The following is a 22,879-nucleotide window of genomic DNA, read 5'->3' as shown; positions in this document are numbered from 1 at the left end:
GAAATGGCTGAACCATTATTTGGGCAGCACGGTCATTTTGCAAGTTTTGAAAATTTGAAAAAAAGTCTCAGTGGATGGCAATGTGTCAAACCCGTTATGACAGCTCACATCCCGTTGCTTATGTGGTAGGGTTAAACTTTCTTTGGAACATGTATCAATGGTAAAACTTTATTTGGAATATGTAACAATAGACTAATAAAGTAAAACAATGGAGTTGCTAGTCTTGTTTGCTTCTCTCTCTCTTCTCATATTGTAATGAATTTGGTAAAGTGAAGTTGCTAAGTCACCATTACATGGAATTTAAACGGGCAATTAGCCGTTACAAAATTTACTATTCCGTTATGTTTTTCTTCTCTTTTTACCAATTTTTTCCCTTTCCTCACCAAATGCACTCATTAGGCACATATCTCATGCATCACAATTATGCATTTATACTTCCTCGCTTACTACTATTGTATTTGTTTTTATTGTTGTTGATGCATTTTTATCTAAAGAGGTTCTCATTTTTATATACGCACTTTTACTTTATTCTATTTTTAACACACATTTAAAAATTTCACTCCTCTAATTCTCTTACTTTTTCATTCACCTTACTCCGTAACAAGGAGAAGGATCTTACGTAACCACCCTTATACTCCTTATTTACAATCTTACAAAGTTAAAAGTACATGTTCATAATTTTACAATTACGGTTTATGTTCATTCATTATCAAAATCATTATTCGCCACCGTGTTACAATCCCGTGCAATTGTTGCACGAGTGGTACCAAATTTTCCCCCTTTTTACAAGTCACGTACTAGTGTAGTACCAATACGGGGGTGGAAGTGGAGGAGACGTTGAAAGACGGAAAAGAAAGAAAGATGTCGTTAGTCGATTACGCATCTTCCGACGGCGAAGAAGAACAAGAAGACGCACCCATCAAACAACCCCAACCTCAACCTTCCACCTCCACCTTTGAAGACGCTCCTTCTCAACCTAAACCCCAGTAATTCTTCTCTCTCTCTCTCTCTATTCCCTTTTTGATTTCAGAAATTTTAAGTTTTTGTCACTAGGGTTTCCTTTTTCTGCTCAATTTTGTTTGATTTTTGTGTGGTATTGTTGTTCAATTGTTTGTTTGTACTATAGTGTGTGTGGATTGTGCTTTTGTTGGATAATTATTCTATTTGATGCAATTTATTGCACAAAGTTTTGTTTTTGGTGAAGAAATTCGTACTGGGTCTTGTTGTAGTTGATGATTTCTTTTGATTTTTTTGGATGCTCAATTTTGTTTGATTTTTGTGTGCTATTGTTGTTCAATTGTTTGTAAAACTATTGTTGTTGGAGTTGCCAATTTTGAGACTTAACTCTATAAGAATACGGAAATGTAATGTTTCATTTATCGGGTCTTCATAATTTATACACTAACAAATTGGGAGTTTTGGGAGGATTTTAGCTTTTAAGTTTCTCGGTTTTCGAAAAGTTCTTTAGTTTTTTGGATGCTTGGTTTTGTCAATGATTTCTTTTGATTTATATTATGTTTAAAGACAATTATTTCTGTTATTGGAGTTGCCAATGTTGAGGCTTAACTGACTAAGAATGTGGAAATGTAATGTTTTTTTTTTTTTTTTTTTTTTTTTTTTTTTTTTTTTGTTTTGAAAAAGGAAATGTAATGTTTTACTTATGGGGTTCTTTATCAATGATAACAAATTAGGATTTTCATGAATGTTTTAGCTTTGAAGTTTCTCACCTTTTGGAGACTTATTTAGTTTTTTTGATGATTGGTGTGTTTAACTTATGGTTAGTTTGTTTAATTGCTGTTGTTATAAGCCATATTATCTCTTAATGAGTATGATTGGAAGATGAGGTTTTGATTTCTTGCTGTGAAAATTCTAGATTTTTATTGCGCAACTAATTTACATTACTTTGAGGGAAGAGTTGTGATTTGGTTTCACATAATCCTTTTTTTGATCCTAGAAACTGGAATTACTAGATTACACTATGGAATCTTTCGTTGAAATGAAGTCATATTTGTGAATAGTTGAGATACTATAAACACAACTTCTGGTTTGCATAAACTTTCCTGGCCTAGTGTTGCTATTTGCTAGTGTAATATGCAACTATGTCACTTCTTTATGCTAAGTATAAAGCTGTGTAATGCCTGGCTTAGTAGTCCAAACATGTTCCTCTTGATAAAGAGAGTTGTTCTAAGTAGTAGGAGCTCATCTGTATCTGAAATAGATATGTTATTTTGTTTCCTTTTGTCATTTGGTGCAATCTTTTATTACAGTTCTTAGGGTTCTATTGGATAGTAGATACTTTGTAGCTAACTTTTCCAAGAGGTTTTTGTTGGTAATTGTATTCCCCAATCGAGTGAGCTTATGAAATTATTAGTGTTGTTAACTTATTACTCCATCAATTGATGTGATATCAGAGTTTCTTGACCATCCCAAAGCTATATTTTGCAGATCAATCAAACCATCGTCTAATCAACCATCAAAAGATGTCTCACCTTCACCTATTGGGAATCTTCCAGATGCTTCATTGCTCTTAAGTTCTCCTATCTCATCTCAGCAAACTGGTAGTGATCACTCTTCTCGAGTTGCGGCTGCTATGGCTGAAAATGCATCGCGCAAGAGAGAAGCAAACGGGTCAAGTTCTTCAAATATCCGTGGAAAAATTCCAAGAGGGAATCTGCCACACTCAAAGGATATTCCAGATACTAGCAGTGGATTGTTGATGCCTCCCCAGCTTCGTGGCAGGTGAGTTTTGTAGTGAAAATTTCTGGCTTATCATTACTTTTTCTTTCTGCTTTGTTGGCAAGTGTACCAAGTTAATATAAGAACACAGGGTAGAGGATTTTTTTTTTTTTTTTTTTTGGCTCCAGGCAAAGCACACTTCAGTCAATGTTTTTGGTTGTTTAAATTGTACACCTCACTTCAAAGAGGCGCACCAAAGTGCACCCAAGGTATGCCTAGGTGCAGCAGGACCTTTATCTCTCTAATGCACCTTGAGCTTTTTTTGTACATCGGTCTATATATAGAGAGAGGAGTTTAGGAGAAGAGAAAGGATGATGAGAATTTTATATTACTTGTTTTATTGTGTTAGCCCTGGTTAGTGTGCAGCTTCTCTAAAGTTGGGATTGTTGATTAGCATCTAAGCCTTAGGAAAGGGGTTTTCTAGGCAATGCATAATTAGTCGTCAAAATTAAGTCAGAGACAGCAACAACAAGAGGTGTGTAGGGAAAGAGTTAGCAGATGGAAATTTATACCAGATTTATCTTTCCTTTATTTAAACTCCGCTTCGCCTTGGTTAGTATCTAGCCACTCTTAAGGCTGGGTTTGAAAAAAAAAATTTCCGGTGATTTAATTACATTCTAATATTTCATATACTTCCTCTTTTTTTTTTTTTTTTTTTTTTTTTTTTTTTTTTTTTTTTTTTTAATATTGCACCATAAAGGTTGGGCACAAATTTTTTTGGTAGTGGGATAAAGGATGAGAGAGAAAGGTAAAAGTACAAATTTGCCCATGTGATTGTAAACATAACTAAAAAATCAAGTGTTAAAAGGTAAGGGTATATAGGGTATTTGTAGTATGAATACAAATATTTTCTTTCCTAAAATGGATATGGTGCAATATTTGTGAAACTTCCTTAAAAGGTAAGTGGTGCAATATTTAAAAAACGGAGGAAGTATTAAATTTCTCCAAATTCACTTCTACCTCAATACTCTATTTTTGCTTTTTATCATATAAGAAATTACACCAAGTTTGTAGGGTGATATAGATTAGTGACTTGTAGTTGTAGATTGCATGTAATCTATTTCCTATTAGTGATTTTAGGCAATTTCATTTCATTTAATTATGTGATTTTTGTATTCTATTGTTTGAACTTCAGCATCCATGTTCGGCTGGGTACATACCCATCTAATCAAGTGTTTGACTCAGCTATATTGCGAAAAATCTCCATGGTTTTGGCCCAAAATAAAAAGTCTAAGATATCCTTCCCATGTAGCTTGTAGTTGGGTAATTCTTTATATTATAGTTGATTTTGTAGGGTATTACTTGCAAGTTTAGGTAGTTGGTAGTGAGATTTATTTATTTTATTTAGTGATTTATGGTTTTTCTGAAGTTAGTTAAAGTTTATGTTGTTTTGACTTTCCATTAGTCCATTTACACTCAACACTTCGACAAGGCTATGGGTATGTAATCCATACTCAACAAAAGAAGAATTTAAAAAGTAGAAGTAAGTTAACTTGAGTGTCCGAAAAGAGGATTAATGAAACGTCAAACTGTCTAAGTAACATAGCCATTGTATGGAATCAAGTGTCCGACCAAGGGTATTAGTGTAAATGTTTGTTTTCTTCTAATTTATTTAAATGCAGTGTCCTTCACTATGGATCCTTGAGTTTGAATGCGTCATTAACTTAATATAGCAAGAAGCACCAACCATGTGAAGTCTATGTAGTGTTTTTTACTTTTAGGTTTTTGTTATAGAAGATGATCAGGGGAAGGAAGAATATTTGATAACGTGTAAATGTATATCTTAGTTGAACTACTAATATACAATTTAAATATTTATTAGTAATTATGAGAGAAGGGAAGAGGCTTAGTTTCTGAGTAACTCATTATTTATTCATTAACTATTTACATTGCAAACTAGACAGGGGAGTGACAATAATTGAGTGAGTTTCGTATCTCCGATTCCCACAATTTCATCCTCAAACTTGCATTTTGCCTAACATTTTGTTGGTCACTCAAGGTTTATAGGACAACTTAAGTCACCCTTACCGATTAGGTAATGATGGAGATAGTGGAGTTGCTTGGCGTTGTAAGTATGTCATTAAAAGGGATGATATGTCATTAAGTATATATTCTACTCATAATTGAAATACATTGCTGATATCTACAGTAGATGTATCATAGATCATTTTAGAATGGAGGGCAGTATTTCATAGAATGGAACTTTTGAGCTGTAAGAGACTGGTGCTCTAGGTGTCTTACACTATTACATTAGCATGAGTGTCAAATTGTCGATGATAGCTCATATGTCTTGTACTTTTAGGTCATCTTCCAGTTATAAGAAGCCAAATTATAGGGTTATTTTAACGCATATGTTGGCAAAATTAATAGAATAAAAAATGCCATGTTATAAATAAAGCTTGAATCTGGAAATATTTGCCCCAATTCCCAGATATTGCTGTAAATTATACTCATGAACAAATTTTTCTCGCAGTTATTTAGGCTGTTTAGGGGTGACGGGTGAGCTGCGAATGTGATCTACACACGAGCAAATAGTTTCCCAGGGATGATCCTTTAATAGGTTGATCATGGGATGAACAAGAAGACAAGATGAACTAGTCCTTAGATTGTAGAAACTGCTTGTAATTTCTGCTTGTTATAGTTATTATGTTCATCTGTCAAAAAACAAATACTAATGCTTCCTCCGTTTCTATTTAGTTGACACGTTCAATTTAGGCACACATATTAAGGAGAGGAGAGAAAGTGAGAGAGAATAATAAAGCAATTGGGGTAGCTAGTAAATGCAAAGTATAAAACATACCCAAAAGGAAACGTATCAACTAAAAAAAAACTTCCTAAAAAGGAATATGTGTCAACTAAAAAAAAGCGGAGGTAAGTATTATAGTAATCTATCCAATAGTATTGATTTGAATCCAGCATATAGGCTCCCTATTTCATCTTTATGTAGGAGGATTGAAAGAGTAAAACTTTATTGATTGTGTTTGAAAGCCTTTGAACCGTGAGACATTAGCTGCACATTGCCTTTTGAAGTAGTTAAGCGCTGTTAGTCATACTATATGGCAAATGCTATTGCAATTGTTATGTTATGGTGTATATAATTGTTATGTTTTCTTGCTCTGGGATTCTTTCGGTGGAATGCTTTTTCTTAATTTCTTCAGTATAGTAATTTCATCGAAAGTTTGCACATAAGTCGTTGCTTAATCTTTGATTGAATTTTTGCAGGAGCAATGTTGTCACAGAAGATATCAACAAGCTTTTTGTTAGAAGAAACTCTCAAGGAAAGACGTAAGCTTTATGGAGAGTTTATGTCGTCATGCCATAGAAAGTCCCAAGCTTTCAATGTTTAAGGGATTATCACACCATATATCGTCAAATCAAGGTCTGTCCCTTATTGTTGTCTGCAATAATCATAGATTCATAGGTCATCTCTTCTCCCTTTGTAAGCTGACTGTTATTTGCTTGATTGCTTCTGATGACGATACAGTTTGTACCATAGCCATGTATCTTCTAGGTTTGGTCAATGATACAACAGATTTTTGTAGATTTAGTACACTGTATTCTTCCCCTGCTCATTGTTAATTGTCGTCTGTTTAGGCTAATATTATGCATAATTGTTGCTTGATGAACGTCTGTATAAGTCATGACATGTCCTAACTTGTTAATGCTCCATTGCTTTGTAAATAATCCATCTTTGTGGGACGAAGGGGGCATTTGTTTGCTACCGAAAAAAGGGGCATTTCACTATAGGTCATTGAATGAATTGAGATAAAAATTTTAAAACAACGCATTTACCTATCAGTTTCCATTATTCAAAATTTTACGTTTCTGTCGTGCTACAAGGGAGTGTCCTATTTCTTAGTTATGGGTAATGTTAAGGTGACTTGAGAAAGTTGAAACAACAATATCAGGAATTCAGAGTCTTAATGCTAATCATTTCACTTCTCTACTTTTCTTGCAGTTGCATTTTCTGGTCTGTTTTACATTCTCTCCTCACAATGCCTTCATTCCTTATTTTTATCTTTAGATAAGATGTACTCGCAGATTCATCTCAAAATATGCACTTTGGCTATTCTCATCTTCCTAATTTGATCCTTTGGAGATGCCCAACATCTTCAACCCCTATGGCCTTGTTGATCTTAATGGCTATCACAATCGATAGATCATTTTTTATTTTTATTTATAACCTTGAAGGTATAATGCAATCACACATATCCCAATTAACACTCTCCATTTAGACCACTTGGTCTTAAGCGTGTGAATTTTATTATTTTTACTAATTAAAACTTGTTTTTAGTGATTCTCTATTACTCCCAGTTTTTAAATAATTCACATGGTTGACTCTTTTTTCAATATTCATACACTAACTTTGACCATTATTTTTTTACTAACGTATATATTTTTTTTTCTTTTTTTTTTTTCTAATTCATGAAATATATTGTTGAATAGTTACTAATTTAATGTTTTATAATACTAGCTTTTAAATTTTTTGTTTTATCTAATATTTAGTCATATAAGTTGCATTGACATATATGTCAAGTTTGATTGTGTGATTTTTTTTTTTGACACAATTGTGTGAATTATTTGGAAATGCAGGGATTGCATTTGTTCTTTGAACTTATTGGTTTTATCTAACATTTAATGTACTTTTATTGAACGAATATTATTTTTTCTAAACTTAAATTATTTTTAGGAAATCTTGTCATTTACTATCTTTAAAAAGCATAATTTTGATTTTAACTACTTTGTTTAAATTTTATTTATATTTTACTACCTTTAAAACGCCCAAAATATTGATTATGCTACCACTGAACATTTTCTGTTAGGGTTCCGTAAGTGATAACTTTTAAAATATTTTTTCTCTCGAATTGCGAGCCAAAAGTTGTTCCATTAAGGCCTTATTTTGGTTTTGTGTGTGAAGAAATGCCTCGATATATTTTAATTTCTAGACCTGCAAAACTAGGTATTGAATACCAGATGAATCCCATTGTGCGGTGCACAATTTGTATTTTTTTTTTTTTTTTGAGAAATTCTCTTTGGTAACACCATATTTTTTAATTTTCTCAGTGATAAACAATGAAAATTCTGATTATCTGTGGTAAACTCTAATTTGTTATACTAATCTAATGGGGACATTAATAATGATTATATGCAATTATGAGTTTGACTCTAGTTGAATTCTTTAACCATGATTAGTTTTTTATTTTTTAATAGTTAAATTAATTTAAAATTAATTTTTTTTAAAAAAAGTCACACCATCACCAGCCCAAATCCTGCGTTCGGCAGCTCCCTCCGTCTCCCCAGCTGATGCAGCCCTTCTCCAAACCGTGCGTCGGCAGCCAGAGGCGACCTCACTCCCTCCTTCCCTCCTTCCCTCACTTGACTGTCCTGAGCCCCTCCCTCACCCTCACCCTTACCCTGATTCATATCAAGCTCATGAAACCTATTAAAGTAATTGAATCGGCCGGAATTTAAACACGAAGAAATTGATAAGGTTTTGGCAATTCTGGTAGAAATCTTGTTAAGGAGTTGAATCGATCCAAAGTATTTCATTCCGAAAAACTCTAATTTCTAATTTCAGCATTTTGAAGTGTCGAAATAACGTCAATTGAAGCTTTGCAATTAGGTTATGGCAAACTCGAATTTCTGTTACAACGGCGGACAGTTAAATTCGGAAACTTCAAGGCTGACTTACGGGCGGCGGATTTGAGGAGAGAAATAGGTGGTGCGTTGGATGTTTTTCGATTTGGGGTGTTGGACGGGGTGTCGAGGTGATAAGGACAGGGGTTGTTGGCGGATTTTGGGTGTTTTTCGTTTTGGGAAATTGGGTGAGGCGTGGGGGTGAGAACAGGCGTTGCCTGCGAGGATGGTGGACGCTGGGCGCCGCCAAGGGGAGGGGTTGGGCTGGTGGCTGAGTGGGTGGGGAGGGGTTGGGGTTTTTTTTTTTTTTTTTTATAAATAATTTTTGTGATAATTTAATTATTAAACAACTAAATAATTTACCAAAAACCTCTAACTATAGTTAAAATTTTAATAAAAATTAATCATTAATGTTATAAGTAACTAAATACAATAATATAGTGTTACTAATGATAATTAGAATTTTCATTGTTTACCACTGAGAAAATTAAAAAAATATGGTGTTACCAAAGAGAATTTCCTTTTTTTTTTTTTTTTTTAAATAAATTATATTTTACATATTTGTATGATAAATTATGTAATTTTTTAATTTTTTTTACCTTAATTTTTATTATAATTAAAAATAAAGTATCTTTTTCTTGATATTTAGATAAACTTTTCGATAAAGCTTTGATAAAAGAAATTCTTTTTTGATTCAATTTTATGTATTTGATAATTTAGATTTCATTTGTAAATGTTGTATGACTTTTAATTAATGAATTGTTTTTTTTTTTTTTTTTTTAAAAAAAAATCAATAAAAAAGATAATGTTCTATTTTAATAATTAATTTAAACTATCAATTTTTTTTAGTTTTAATTGAACATGATATTCATAACTTTCAATTTAAAAGTTTAGAAAAAGGGACATTTGATATGGGTCAAAAAAAAGAGGAAAAAAAAAAATACTTATAGTTGATTATTTACTCTGTCTAACTGGAAATCGAAGTTTCAATGGCATTTGGTATGGGTCATACTCACAAGAAGGAAATGTTTATTAAGATCATCAGTATTTATCATTCAATACAAACCCCCCAAAAATACTGGCAAATTTATCTTCTTTACTTGAAGAATGCTCACACAATCAATACAAAGGAAACTGAAACAAAAAATAGAGAAAACATATTGTGTTGTCTGATGCTCCACTTTCTAGAACTTCTGGATCCAATATAACACAATCTGTAAGAATGGGAGTTCATGTTCAATTTCATGTTAATGCAAATCGTGCTCAATTGTACCTCTTGGAATATTATGCCTCTGCCTTGGATTGAGAAGGGTCTTTCTTGCTTGTTGTAGCTCGCTTATGACTGCACTTATTGTCATTCGATCCCTTGACAATTGATTTGAGCATGCCACTCCAATCTTTACAATAACCATTATGCATTCCTGTTGTTTTTGAAGCATTTCTTGGGTTCTTAATCCTCTACTACTATCGACTTCTTCTATTTCGCACTCTGTAATGGCCATGTCAACAATCTGCAACACTTGGTCAGGCAATGCTGCCTTTACAAGCATATGGAGGTTGAATTCTTCCTTGAACATATCGTCTGTGGGTCTCTTTCTTGTTATAAGCTCAAGCAACAAGTGTTTCGGGGTTTTTTGTGAACTCCTCGGATACTGGTCGCGTTCTTCTGACAATGAGACTTGGACACCTGCAAAACAACGAATATTCCGTTTATCGGAATATTCGCCTCCGACAATCAAGTTAGAGATCGGAAATCGGAAAAGCTAGAGAGAGAAAGTAGAGAGAAGTTGGAGCTTTTTAATGCTCTATATTTATGTTATGTCGTAATCCATCCCTTCCATCATAAATGATTGGGGTATTTATAGGGGTGGGAACATGTGCCCCTCTAGGGTTTATACCCTAGAATTTCGTGACGTGATTGGCTGCGCAATCAGGGGTCGCCACGTGTTATGGGGGGGCGCCGTTGTACGGCATTCAAGGTGTTTCTCGGGATTTGGGCCTGATGTAATCAAGGCCTTTTTCTCTTTCTGATGTTGTATTGCGTATTTAAAGGTAGCTGATATGTGTCACCCTCTCATAATGCCACGTGTCGCCTTCTTATTGGGCCACGTGTCACTATGAGATTGGGCCACGTACTTGTGGTATTTTTACCCTAAACATTTGCCCCTCAGAGGGGGGTGGCTCGTACACTTACTGGCCGCCTCCTCTGATCTTCCATTCTGGACGTCCATGTACTCTGGGTTGGGTTTACCTCCCATCTGCCCTGGACGTCCATATACTTTGGACTCAAAGCTCTTTTTGCTACCTGGACGTCCGTATATTTTGTTCTGGACGTCCTCGTAATCTGGAGTGAGCTTGTCTTCTTGCTCATTTGGGCGTCCATATTGTGTACTGGACGTTCTCGTACTCTGAGAGAGGCTTAACCCCTGGTTCATTTGGACGTCCACATACTTTGGACTGGACGTCTTCATGCTCTGGGAGGAGCTTATCTCCTAGCTCATCGGGACGTCCGCATATTTTGGACTGGACGTCCTCATACTCTGGGAGGAGCTTATCTCCTAACTACCCAGAGCGTCCACAACATTTAAAATGAACATCCTTGCTTTTTAGTCTGGACGCTCTCGTACTCTAGGAGGAGCTTATCTCCTAGCCACCCAGAGCGGCCTCAGCAGTGGGACTAGACGTCCTCCTATTTTGGTCTGGACGTTCTGATACTCTGGGAGGAGCTTATCTCCTAACTACCCAGAGCGTCCACATATTTTTGAAATGGATTGGGCTTCCTTGATTTCAGGCGTACTCTATGGTTCTTTCATCATGCTGCGTACGTCTGAACTTTCCCCTTTGGACTAAACGTCTGGGAACTGGGCGGACGTATTTTCCTCTTAGATATTTTTAAGTTCTGGAGACTAAGTGTTGAAGGTGTAAATCTCTTGAATTTGGGACTTAACTCACTTCAACTCACTTTGACGTGCCGTCAATTGTCCGTCTGATTTTTTCACAAGTTAACAGGACCCTAACGTCATTCTGTCCCTTTCTTCGAGTAATTTCTCAAAAAATTACCGTTTGAATGTTTAGGCGGGAAAGGTGGTTTTACCATTTTGCCCCCATGAGTTCATTCTATAAATATGGGAAGTGAATTCTCATTTTCACACTTTACCCAATTGTGAATTCTAGAGAGAAGTCAGAGCAGTCTAGTGAGAGAAAGTGATTTTCCTTTTAATCTTCAAGAGCGCCGCCGTGAGTTTGAGTTGTCCGGGCATTTTTGAGTTTTCCGGTCAATCTTCAACAACACCAAGAACACTTTCGAAGTTTTCAGAACGTACAAAGGTAGGCCGTCTATACTTCTTTCTTTTCTTTACTTGTATTTTTTCTTTTATTTCAATTCTGGATCCATACTCGGCTTCGTCCGACTCTCCTCATGAGGCCGGCCGTTCGCCTGGGAATGAGGAGTCTAGAGTGGACGGAGAAGAGTTGTCTCCTCCTTGGAGTGAGTCTATGTCTGGTGCGTACATACTCACCCCCACTTATTCTTCTCTGTCCCAACAGACAATGGCAAGAACAATGCGTACGCGCGAGCTTCATGCGGCCAGGAACCCAGACGGTAGTCTGGTTCACCCTAGGGTCCCTTATGACCCTAATAACCCAAGTACCATGGAGGTGGAGACTACCTCCACCACCCAAACAACGACCGCCTCCACTGGCTCTCATCACTTGGCCGTGGAGGTCACTTCTTCTTTCGAGGAACGCCAACATGCTCAAGGCGCCTCGTCCACCCCTGCTCCGGAACTTAGGTTCCCTCAATTTGCCAGCTCAGTCATGGATGAGGCCGAGCTGGTAGCCTGCAAAGACCATCCTACCAATTTTGGGGCGGACGCTGCTGGTTCGTCTGTCCTCTCTTCCTCTCAACCTCTGCTCCAACTGGGCGGGGCGGACAGACCTATGACGGGAATCTCAATCAGGGAACCGTCCGATCTGCCTATTCGCAACGCCCCTTCTTCGGGGAACAAGACGGACGCTGCCAAAGACAAAGGCAAGCGTCCATTAGTTGAGGAGGGCGTTCCTTCTTCCACGGGCGTACTCAGCTCAAGAGGCCGAAGCTCGGCCGAGGCAGCAGACCTGGATAGGGTGCTGTCTTCAGAATTCGGGAGTGCCCCCTCTCACCAAATGGAAGAAGAAGAAGTTGAGAAAGAGGCCGTGGATGAGACGGCCGAAGGTGAGGCGGCGGCCGAAGAGAACGTCGCCAACATTGATAACTTCAGGGACCCGTACGCCTGTACAGTTGGAGAGACGGCTCTGAAGTTCTTGAAGAAAGAATTTGAGGAGTACAAGGAGTCCCTCCATTTGGGGGAAGGATTTGAGATACAAGTCCCCAGGAAAGCCATTGCTGTGGCTACCTGGGATGATGAGAAGCCGCGCAAAAGGGCTTTTTGCGTTTATAGGGCCGCCTTGGATGTAGGCCTTCGCTTCCCTCTTCATCCATTCGTCCGGACAGTTCTGGACAAGTATGACATTGGCCTTTTCCAACTGACGCCAAACAGTTGGTTAAACATATTTGGGTACTTGGTGACGTGCATCTGCAAGGGTTTCACGCCAGACTTTGCGGTCTTCTGTGAGATGCACTCACTTACACGGCTGGAAAAAGATACGGATGGTTGGCTCGTCTTGAGTGCAACCAGGGATTACATGGTTGTGGTCGACCGTGTCAGCAAATGGAGGGACTGGAAGCACCGTTTCTACCGCATCAAAACCAAAGATGCGGAGTTCAACCTCCGCATGAATAAGTGCCGTCCAGATCCCATTCAGCTCAGACGTTGGGATCACAAACCTGACAAGCCGCCCATCCATCCAAGCCAAGAGCACCAACTTGAATATTTCAAGGTCAACCGGGTCAAGCGGGGTAACAAAACTGAACGTGTCCCTCGCCATTGAGTTCCTCTAGCCAATTGGCTTAGAGACACTACCTTTATGCCTGCGTACGGCCTGTACCAGAACATGCCCCAAGGTGGACGCTTAGATATATAAACCTTTTGTACGCACGTAGAGTTTTTTAGAAAAATATTCTAACACTTTACTTTTTTCTCTTTGCAGCGGAGGCGTACGCTATGCTTGACCCAGCACAAAAGGGAGAAGTGGCTACGTCCGAGGTGGACATTGCCCGCTACAAGGCTCGTTTCAAGATGTACGAGCAAATCAAGGAGGTAAACACTTAGTTTATTTTTGAGTCTTTCTTTTTTTATTGTCCGTTCTGCTGTATTGGGAGGAACATGCTTCCTAAGTTTGCACGGACGCATTTCGTCCGTTCATACATGTTGGAAGGGAGCTCCTTCCCCAATTCACACGGACACTGACATGCTTTCTGCCTTGTGTAATTTTTCTAACTTGCTTGTATGTTTACAGTCTTCCTCTACCCCAAAGGCAAGAAGAAAGCAGCCAGCTTCTTCCACTCTTGATGCGAACGCATCCAAAAGGATGAAGACGGTCGCCACGAAGACGCCCTCCAAATCCGCGGCCAAGACTAAGTCGCAGACTGCTCAAACGCAGTCTAAAGGAGATCAACCTCGGCTGGTACAAAGCGAGGCCTCCAAGTCCGTGGATCCTGTTGCTGATCAGGTACACGACGCGTCCGTCCCTATGGACGACGGGGGTAAGTCAACCCCGGAAAAAATGACCGGCCTCACCTCGACTCCGCATGTCGAGGTAGTTAAAAAATCTGATTGGCTAAATGCCAGTCAGTCGGCCAGTGACACTGCTGGCCGTTTAGACAACGAGGGGGACGCCTCTTTGCCGCCCCCTCCCATCAATCTCTCTCCTCCAAGCTTCTCCACTGGTTAGCCTTTCTTCCTTATTCTTGTACCATTTGATTAACTTGTACTTGTAAATTTTAGCTAACTCTTCTTGTCCGGTCGTCCGCAGACATCTCAGAGGAGTTGCAAATGAGGCTGCTCGGCCAGTCACTGACTGGCGCGGACAGGAAGGCCATGCGCGAGGCCATGGTTCGCGCGGTTCCCCAAGCGCAGCGTGATAAGCTGCGGGGAATCAATGAGGGCTTCCTCGGGCCCTATGTTCAACTGTAGTGCTGAGGTACGTCTCCTTTTCTCTATACCTTTTCTTTTCAACATCTAACAAATTTTTCTATATTTGACTAAGTTTCCTTCTTTTGTCCGCAGCTCTTCCTCCGCCTGAACGCCTTCCTTGAATGGAAGGATAAAGAGAACGAGCGGTTGAAGCAAGCTTGGCTTGAGATTAGAAAGGCCGGGGACGCTGTGACTGGGACGACTGCTGTCCAAAGGGTGCATTTTGAGACCCAGATAACCGCGCTGTCCGACAAGGCGGCGCGGCAAACAGAGGACCTGGTCAAATTGGGCAAGGCACTCGAACAAGAGTCCTTGGCCAGGGAGGCCTTGAGGGTTGAAAGGGACGAGGCCGTCCTAGAGAAGGAAAAGTGGAGGCTGGGCTTCGAGGCGTCTGAGGCCTTGAGGAGTGAGCTGAAGTTGGCCCAAGCCAACCTTAAGTCTGATTTGGACGAAGCGGACGCGCTGAAGGCCGAGGTTGAGGCCTTGAAGAAGTCCGTTTTGGACTATGCTGAGCAGCTAAAAGCTCCTCGGCCGCCCAGCGCGGAGGAAATCGTCCGCATTGAGCAGAATGCCGAAGACAGGCTTAGGGCATACTTCTTCGATGCCTTCGAGCTGATGGTGGATGACGGAGAGGCCGCGTACTATGAAGAACGCTTCAAGAAGCGGCTGAACTATGTCTGCCTCAGAGAAGTGGCAAAGAATGCCGGCCAGCCTCTTCCAGAGCTGGTAGTTACCTCTCTTGAGTCCGGAGAGAACGAGGAAGAGGGAGATGAGGAGGAGGAGGCGGACGGTGATGCCGCTCCAGCCGAAGACGCCAAGGTTGCGGAGGAGCCTGCCAAGGATGATACGGCTAAGTAGAGCTCAAGTCCTCCAGCACCCGTCTGCTCAGCTACCCAGCTTTTTCTTCTTTTTTCAGCTTTACTTTACTTAGCTTATTCTGTACTCTTTTTTGTTCTTATTTTGAGGCCGCCTGTTTGAGCGGTTTTATAAACATTTCGGCCGCCTTTTGCGCGGTCAGTTTAATGAAGATTTCGTCCGCCCGTTGAGCGGTTCTTTAATTCTGTTTCATACTTAGCAATTTTTGCAATGTTGTGCTTTTTGAATGTTTTTCGTACGCTCCTAGGGGTATGCCCCTTTATTCGGTGTTCGCCTAGTCCATACTCTAAGATGTTTGATTAATTTGGTAGTCTTTATGCCTTAAAGGGTATGAAGACTAGCAAGTTAATCAAATCATAGTAATGATTGCCCTTGGACTAGGTGAAGCACCGAATCAGTTTAATTGGCCGTTCAGCTATCTTTGTACGAGTAGTCCGTTGAAACTATCGCTCGGGCGTACTCTTGAAATCCCAACTATTATCTCAACTTAGAGATTCCTGGCTCGGCCGGGCTAAACGCCTAGGTATGCCCTTGCCCTATTTGTAAAGGACACTTGCTTTTTTAAACAAGTTCAGAATACCTTGCCTCAACCGTCCGCCTTGAATTGGTGCGGACGCATTGTTCTCTGAATTGAATCAGTTTTTTTTTTTTCTTCTTTCGTGGCCGAATTGCTCCATCGGAAGCAATCTTGCTTCCTTGTTGCTTCGGCCACTCAGTAAGACTGATAAGCCGTGTTGCTATATTGGAAGCAACTTAGTAAGTTATTTCACTCGGCTTTTAATTACAAATCATAATATGCAAATAAAGATAAGTTAAATAGCAAAATAGTTCAACAATGCTTGACTTTTCATTATTTTTGTCAAAAGTACATTGTTGTGGCCGTATGACTTTGATTACATGGCTCGGTCAATAGACCTAGCTGTATACACAGCTTTTTGGCTAAGTACTTAGAGAAACTTAAACATGATATTTCTTCAGATTGTCAGTGTTCCATGTTCGTGGGATCTGACAGCCATCAATTGCTTCAAGGCGATATGTGCCGTCTCGGACTTCTTCCCTGATTCGGTACGGCCCCTCCCAGTTTGGGGTCAACTTGCCGTCCTCATTGGCACGGCCAACAGCTTCCATTTTCCTCAACACTAGATCCCCCATTTTGAGTGGCCGCTTAGACACTCGGCGGTTATATGCCCTTGTCATCCTTAAGCGATAAATTTCATGTCTAAGCGCCGCATTGCCCCTAGTTTCTTGAAGAAAGTCTAGAGAGGTCTTCATGGCCTCCCAATTGGCCGATTCATCATAGAGCATTACCCGCAAAGTGGGCTCGTACATTTCAATTGGGAGTACAGCCTCAGCTCCATAGACCAAAAAGAATGGAGTCTCCCCTGTTGAGCTCTTTGCTGTTGTCCGTATGGACCATAGCACATTAACTAACTCATTTGCCCATAGGCCACCCGCCTTTTCAAGCTTGCGCTTGATCCCATTTGAAATCAGCTTGTTATAGGCCTCAACTTGGCCATTGGCTTGTGGTCGGCCGACTGAGGCAAAACAACGAGTTATGCCCTGATCCCCCAACCATTCCTTGAGTTGGCGCGCTCAAACTGAGGTCCATTGTCGAACACCATTGACTGAGGTACCCCATACCGAGTGATTAAGCTCTTCCAAATGAAGGCTGACACATCCGTCCATTTGATGCCCCGGACGGCCTCAGCTTCAACCCATTTAGTAAAGTAGTCTACTGCCACTAGTACATATCGTCTCTAGCCGGGTGCAGGAGTATACGGCCCCAAATTGTCCATGCCCCATTTAGCAAATGGAAGCGGACTACTGATGGCTGATAGACTATTTGCTGGACGATGAACAAGGGTTGAAAACCTCTGGCACTTGTCACATTTTTTCACCATTTGCATGGCGTCCGTATTCAAGCTCGGCCAGTAATATCCCAAATGTGTCGCTTTTTCAGCTAAGGCTCGTCCTCCAATATGTGAGCCACAATGCCCCTAATGGAGGTCATCCAACACATCATGCCCTCTTTCAGGAGTTATACATTTTAGATAAGGCTTCACATAAGCTTTTTTGAATAGCTCCCCATCCTTCATCTCGAACCAGGCCGCCCTCCTCTTCATTAGCCAACTCTCTTTTGGGTCGTCCGGAAGCATTCCATCCCTTAGATAGGAAATAATTCCGTCCATCCAGGTTGAACTTCTATCTATTATCTGAACGGGCTCGGCATCTATACTCCTTTTCTCCTTTACTTCCCAAAACACTGATCTTGGAGTATCACATGATGCCGAGGAAGCCAATTTGGAGAGCGCGTCCGCTTGATGATTTTCTGATCGAGGAACTTGTCTAAGAGAGAAATGTTCTAGGCACTCGGCCTCATCCTTCACTAGCTGCATGTACTTCATCATGGCCGGCTCCCTAGCTTCGAAGCCACCATTGACTTGGTGGACTATTAGCCGGGAATCCGAGCACACTTCAACTTTGGTTGCCCCGACCCCTTTACACATCTTTAGGTCGGCCAACAATGCTTCGTACTCAGTTTCATTGTTTGACGCTTGGAACTGAAATATCAATGCATACTCATATTTGTCTCCTTCAGGAGATTCACATATAACACCAGCACCACACCCGGTCGCCGTTGCACTACCATCCACAAACACTTTCCAGACTTGGTCCCCGGCCGGCTGAAGATCAGGCTGTGCCATTCCAGCCAAGAAATCCGTAAAAGCTTGCCCATTGATTGCCTTTCTTGGTTCAAACACAAGGTCAAAGCCCCTGAGTTCCAAAGCCCACTTAAGCATGCGGCCACTTGCTTCTAACGTTGAGAACGGCTTCTTCAAAGGTTGGTCTGTGTAGACCACAATTGAATGTGCCAAAAAGTACGGCCGCAGCTTCTTTGATGCCATGTACAAGGCCAGACCAAATTTTTCAATTGGGGGGTACTTAAGCTCATCATTGTGGAGTACATGGCTGATAAAATACACTGGGACCTGGTGGCCGTCCCTCTCAGCAAGGAGGACGACACTTAGAGAATGTTTAGAGATGGCAAGATAGATAAATAACTTCTCATTCTTGAGCGGACTGACGAGGCGAGGCAATGTATGCAAGTGACTTTTCAACTGTACGAATGCTTCCTCGGCCTCCTCTGTCCACTCGAACATGGCTTTCTTCTTAATGGTTTGAAAAAAGTAACGGCACTTATCCCCTGACCTTGACAAAAATCTTCCAAGGGCTGCTAAACAGCCGGTCAGTCTTTGCACCTCCTTAATTGTTCTTGGGGACTTCATGTCAAGGACGGCTTGAATTTTTTCAGGGTTGGCCTTAATTCCACGTTGATCAACCAAAAATCCGAGAAACTTGCCGGACTCAACACCAAATACACACTTCTTTGGATTTAACATCATCTTATGCCGCCTGAGTTCGGCGAACGTTTCTCGTAGATCCTTGAGATGGTCGGCCGGCTCTTTTGACTTGACAATCATGTCATCAATGTACGCCTCCATGTTCCGGCCGATCTAGTCTCTAAAGACTGTGTTAACAAGCCTCTGAAAGGTAGCAGGGGCGTTCTTGAGGCCGAATGACATAACTTTATAACAGTACAACCCCTGCTCGGTCACAAACACTGTCTTTTCTTGATCTTCTTCCCACAAGGGAATTTGATGGAATCCGGAGTATGCGTCCATGAAACTCATTAGGGCGTGTCCAGCCGTAGAATCAACCAAACGGTCAATCTTAGGCAAAGGGAAGCTATCCTTAGGACACGCCTTGTTCAAGTCCGTGTAGTCCACGCACATTCTCCAAGTCCCATTCGGCTTTTTTACAAGAACTACATTGGCCACCCAATCTGGGTAGAAGCATTGCCGAATAAAACCGGCGTCCAACAGCTTTTTCACCTCTGCTGCGGCCGCCTGATTTCTCTCTTCTCCGTGATTCCTCTTCTTCTGGCGGACAGGTTTTATCAAAGGATTCACGGCCAACTTGTGCACGGCCAGGTCAGGATTTATCCCTGGCATTTCACCAACTTCAAATGCAAACACATCTTTGAATTCTCTTAAAAGCTGAACTGACTCATCCCCAAGCAATCCCAAAGCTATAGTGCCGACACTAACTGTCCGTTCTGGGTGGTTGGAGTCAAGCACTATATCCTGGTGGCTGCCGGCCGGATGGGGCCTCAACTCTTCTGGCCCGGCCGACAGTCATTAATTGCTAGGCTTCTTCTGCCCTGGCTGCCTTACGCTTCTGGCCGACCTGGTATGCTGGGAGTGAGGTTCCTTCTTCCTTTGGCTCGAACAGTTTTGGGCCGCGCGCTGTTGGCTTCACGGCCAGCTGATTACATTCCTTAGCCATTTTCTGACTTCCTTGAATTGTTCCAATTTTTCCGTCCGACCTTTCAAACTTCAACAACATTTAAGTGAGGCACTATGACCGCCTTGGCTGTATTCAGAGTGGGGCGGCCAAGGATGACGTTGTACCCAGTCAGCTCTTTAACAACAAGGAAACGGACGACCATGTCTCTCCCTTCTCCCTTCTGCCCAAAACGAATTGGAAGATCAATCCGTCCGACAGGATGAATGACATTCCCCCCAAATCCTACCAAGGGGTGAGTGATGTCCTGGAGAGCATCTTCTGGGAAGCTTAAATTTCTTAGGGCGGACAGGCTGATAATGTCGGCCGAACTGCCCGTATCAATCAATATTCGTCCCACCTTTAAATTTGCTATCTTCATGACAAAGACCATGGGATCATTGTGCAAAGCCTTGATCTCTCCACGGTCAGCCTCACTTATGATCACTTCAGGAAATGGCTCAGCCTTAACAGCGTCCGTTTGCATCACATTTGACAAATTTCGAGCATCCTGCTTGATTCCTTTCATGGTAGGGCAGCCTGAAGCAAAGCCTCCTGATATCACGGCCACAAAACCTGAATCAGTGCTATTCCCATCATCTTCCTTGTCATTTTTCTTATCACTTTGCTGCTTTTTCTCGGACGCGTTGTCTGTCCGTTTGTAGGTGAATTTGGACTTGGTCACATAGGGTTTCAGCAGACCCTTATCGGCCAACTTATCCAACAGCCTCTTCAGATTGATACAATCGTTCGTGTCATGACCTACATCCTTGTGGTAATGACAATACTTGTTCTTGTTTCTTAACTGGGCCGAGCCTCTCAAAGGCTGAGGCTTCTCAAACTCAAACTTGTCTTTTATCTCCATCAAAATGGAGTAGCCATCCTTGTTGAACTCATACTGAGGCTCGTACGTCTTGCTTTTGTTTGACTTGGGTTGCTTGTCATCAGCTACCCAAATTTCTTTTCTTTTGCTTCCTTCTTTCTTTCGGCCGGCCGAGTCTTGCTGAGAAGATTGCTTCTTTTCAGCCCCCTTGGCCGGCTGTTCTGATTTGGTGAGCGAATAAAAGTCCGCGGCCTCAATATAGGCTTCGGCTTCCCGCAATACACCTGCGTATGACCGAATCTTTTTCCTTACCAAATCAAACTTAAAACCATTATACCTTAATCCCCGGAGAAATTCTGAGTATGCCATTTCGTCCGGAAGATTATGAATTTGGGCTTTTTCCTGGTTAAATCTTTGGACGTTTGAGCGTAGTCCTTCATTCTTCCCTTGAACAATTGTTGCCAAGTTGAGACTTGTCTTTCTTGGTGGGATGTTGTATGAGAAATTTTCCACAAACAACAAACTGAGGGTAGTAAAGCAATTTATGCATCCGGCCGGAAGGCTGTTAAACCAATCTTGGGCCACCCCCTTAAGCCGGGAAGCATCTGCACCATGTAGCATCATCTACACTTTGCAAGTACATCAAATTCCTGTACGAGGTAATGTGTTCCTCTGGGTTGCCCGTACCATCATAGACACCCATTAATACACTCTTCACTTTTGCTGGTTGAGGGGACGTTAGTATGTCTTGCGAAAACGGAGGCGGCTTATCTCCCAAATTCAACAAATGCATCTGCCAATCGATGGGCTGAGGCTGTGTTGATGTACCAGCCAGGTAGGGAGCCTGGCCGAACACCTGGCCATACGGCCCATATTGCCCAAAGACTTGGGGAGTTGGCTGTATCAACCCATTGAGTACTTGAGGGGGCTGATATTGTGATGGCTGAACTGGTCTGGGAGTAATGGTATGAGCGGCTTGACTTCCGCTGGAGACGGCCGTGTTGGTGTATTGAGAGAAAGATTGGTTGGAGGCTTCATCCGGCATGGTTGGGGTAGAGGCCGTGTCAGAATATGCGACCCTCTCCCTTTGCTTGTGCCGAATGTAATCCCTTGCGTCTTTGAAACGTTGTGACGGCTCAGTCTCAACTCTTTTCGGCTGTCTGCCCCTCCCCCCAGCCGACTGTGTTTTCGCCAACAGACTAGAGAGATTGGTCCGTAGGACTCGGGGAGACCTTCCATGCGGACGACGGAATGGGGTATTACTAGCATCAGTTGCATTGGTCTTGTTGTGTGTTTTCTTGGAAGCACCTCCTCCCCCTTTTTGTTGGTTGGAGGCCAACTCTTGGCGAAGCTTAGTCAGCTCGGCCATTAGGGTAGCTGGGGTAACAGGAGGTTGTTCGGCCTCTTGAAATGAGGCAGTCAAAGGATTGCTAGAATGTATGGTTGTATGTAGGTCTTCTACATATCCGTCCTCGCCTGGACGAGGATCAGTATTAGGTGTCTGACCATCTATTGCCATAACGGACGAGTATCCCCACAGACGGCGCCAAATGTTTCGGGGTTTTTTGTGAACTCCTCGAATACTGGTCGCGTTCTTCTGACAATGAGACTTGGACACCTGCAAAACAACGAATATTCCGTTTATCGGAATATTCGCCTCCGACGATCAAGTTAGAGATCGGAAATCGGAAAAGCTAGAGAGAGAAAGTATAGAGAAGTTGGAGCTTTTTAATGCTCTATATTTATGTTATGTCGTAATCCATCCCTTCCATCATAAATGATTGGGGTATTTATAGGGGTGGGAACATGTGCCCCTCTAGGGTTTATACCCTAGAATTTCGTGACGTGAGGATAAAAAAATAAAAAAATAAAAAAAAAATAAAAAAAAAAAAAAAAACCCTGAAACATAAGTTTTGCAAAGCAAAGAAAAAGTATAGAGAGAGGGAGGATATGACATGATTTTACTAAAAGAGACTTTTTTTTTAAAAAAAAATAATAAAAAAAAAATATTTGATTCTATCCCGATTACTTAATTTAAGTTCTGGTTGCATTAGCATTTCCCTTCATGAGTCGTGAGGAAGGTTTCCTAATGTCTTTCTTTTCCGTACCTTTAGAAAAAAATGAATATTTAAGTTCTGGCATATTAGGTATAAGATAGTATATTTGACTATTAAGTTTTAATCTAAACAAAGTATTTTTTCCAGAGACTCATCTAACTCGTGCAATATTTGCAGGTTTTTTATACACTCTGAACGCTTCAACTTTGAGCAAACAGTGGGAAACTGTAAGTTCTCTTATCTTGGCATTGCAGCATTTGACCCTTCTCACTTATATATTGAGGAGGCATTGTTAGTCATCCAACGATTGTCATGTGGTTTTTGTGGTTATA

General features: G+C 41.1%; 2 protein-coding genes across 2 annotated transcripts; both read left to right on the top strand.

Moving 5' to 3' along the window:
• Positions 1–806: 806 nt before the first annotated feature.
• Positions 807–6,283, top strand: LOC145586037 (uncharacterized). Its single transcript, XM_081642750.1, has 3 exons — positions 807–986; positions 2,446–2,739; positions 5,959–6,283. Exons 1-3 carry the CDS (start codon positions 862–864, stop codon positions 6,023–6,025), a joined length of 486 nt encoding a protein of 161 aa, XP_081498876.1. The 5' UTR covers positions 807–861; the 3' UTR covers positions 6,026–6,283.
• LOC145586036 (uncharacterized) lies at positions 6,084–22,387 on the top strand. The gene is made up of 4 exons (XM_081642749.1): positions 6,084–6,115; positions 13,462–13,571; positions 13,771–14,454; positions 14,541–22,387. Exons 3-4 carry the CDS (start codon positions 14,413–14,415, stop codon positions 15,303–15,305), a joined length of 807 nt encoding a protein of 268 aa, XP_081498875.1. The 5' UTR covers positions 6,084–6,115; positions 13,462–13,571; positions 13,771–14,412; the 3' UTR covers positions 15,306–22,387.
• The last annotated feature ends 492 nt before the right edge of the window (positions 22,388–22,879 follow it).

This window comes from Chenopodium album, chromosome 16 (assembly GCF_948465745.1).
Source record: "Chenopodium album chromosome 16, dcCheAlbu1.1, whole genome shotgun sequence".
In the NCBI taxonomy this organism is placed as follows: domain Eukaryota; kingdom Viridiplantae; phylum Streptophyta; class Magnoliopsida; order Caryophyllales; family Amaranthaceae; genus Chenopodium; species Chenopodium album.
Note: the sequence above shows the minus strand (reverse complement) of the source record. Positions and strands in the feature narration are given on the sequence as shown.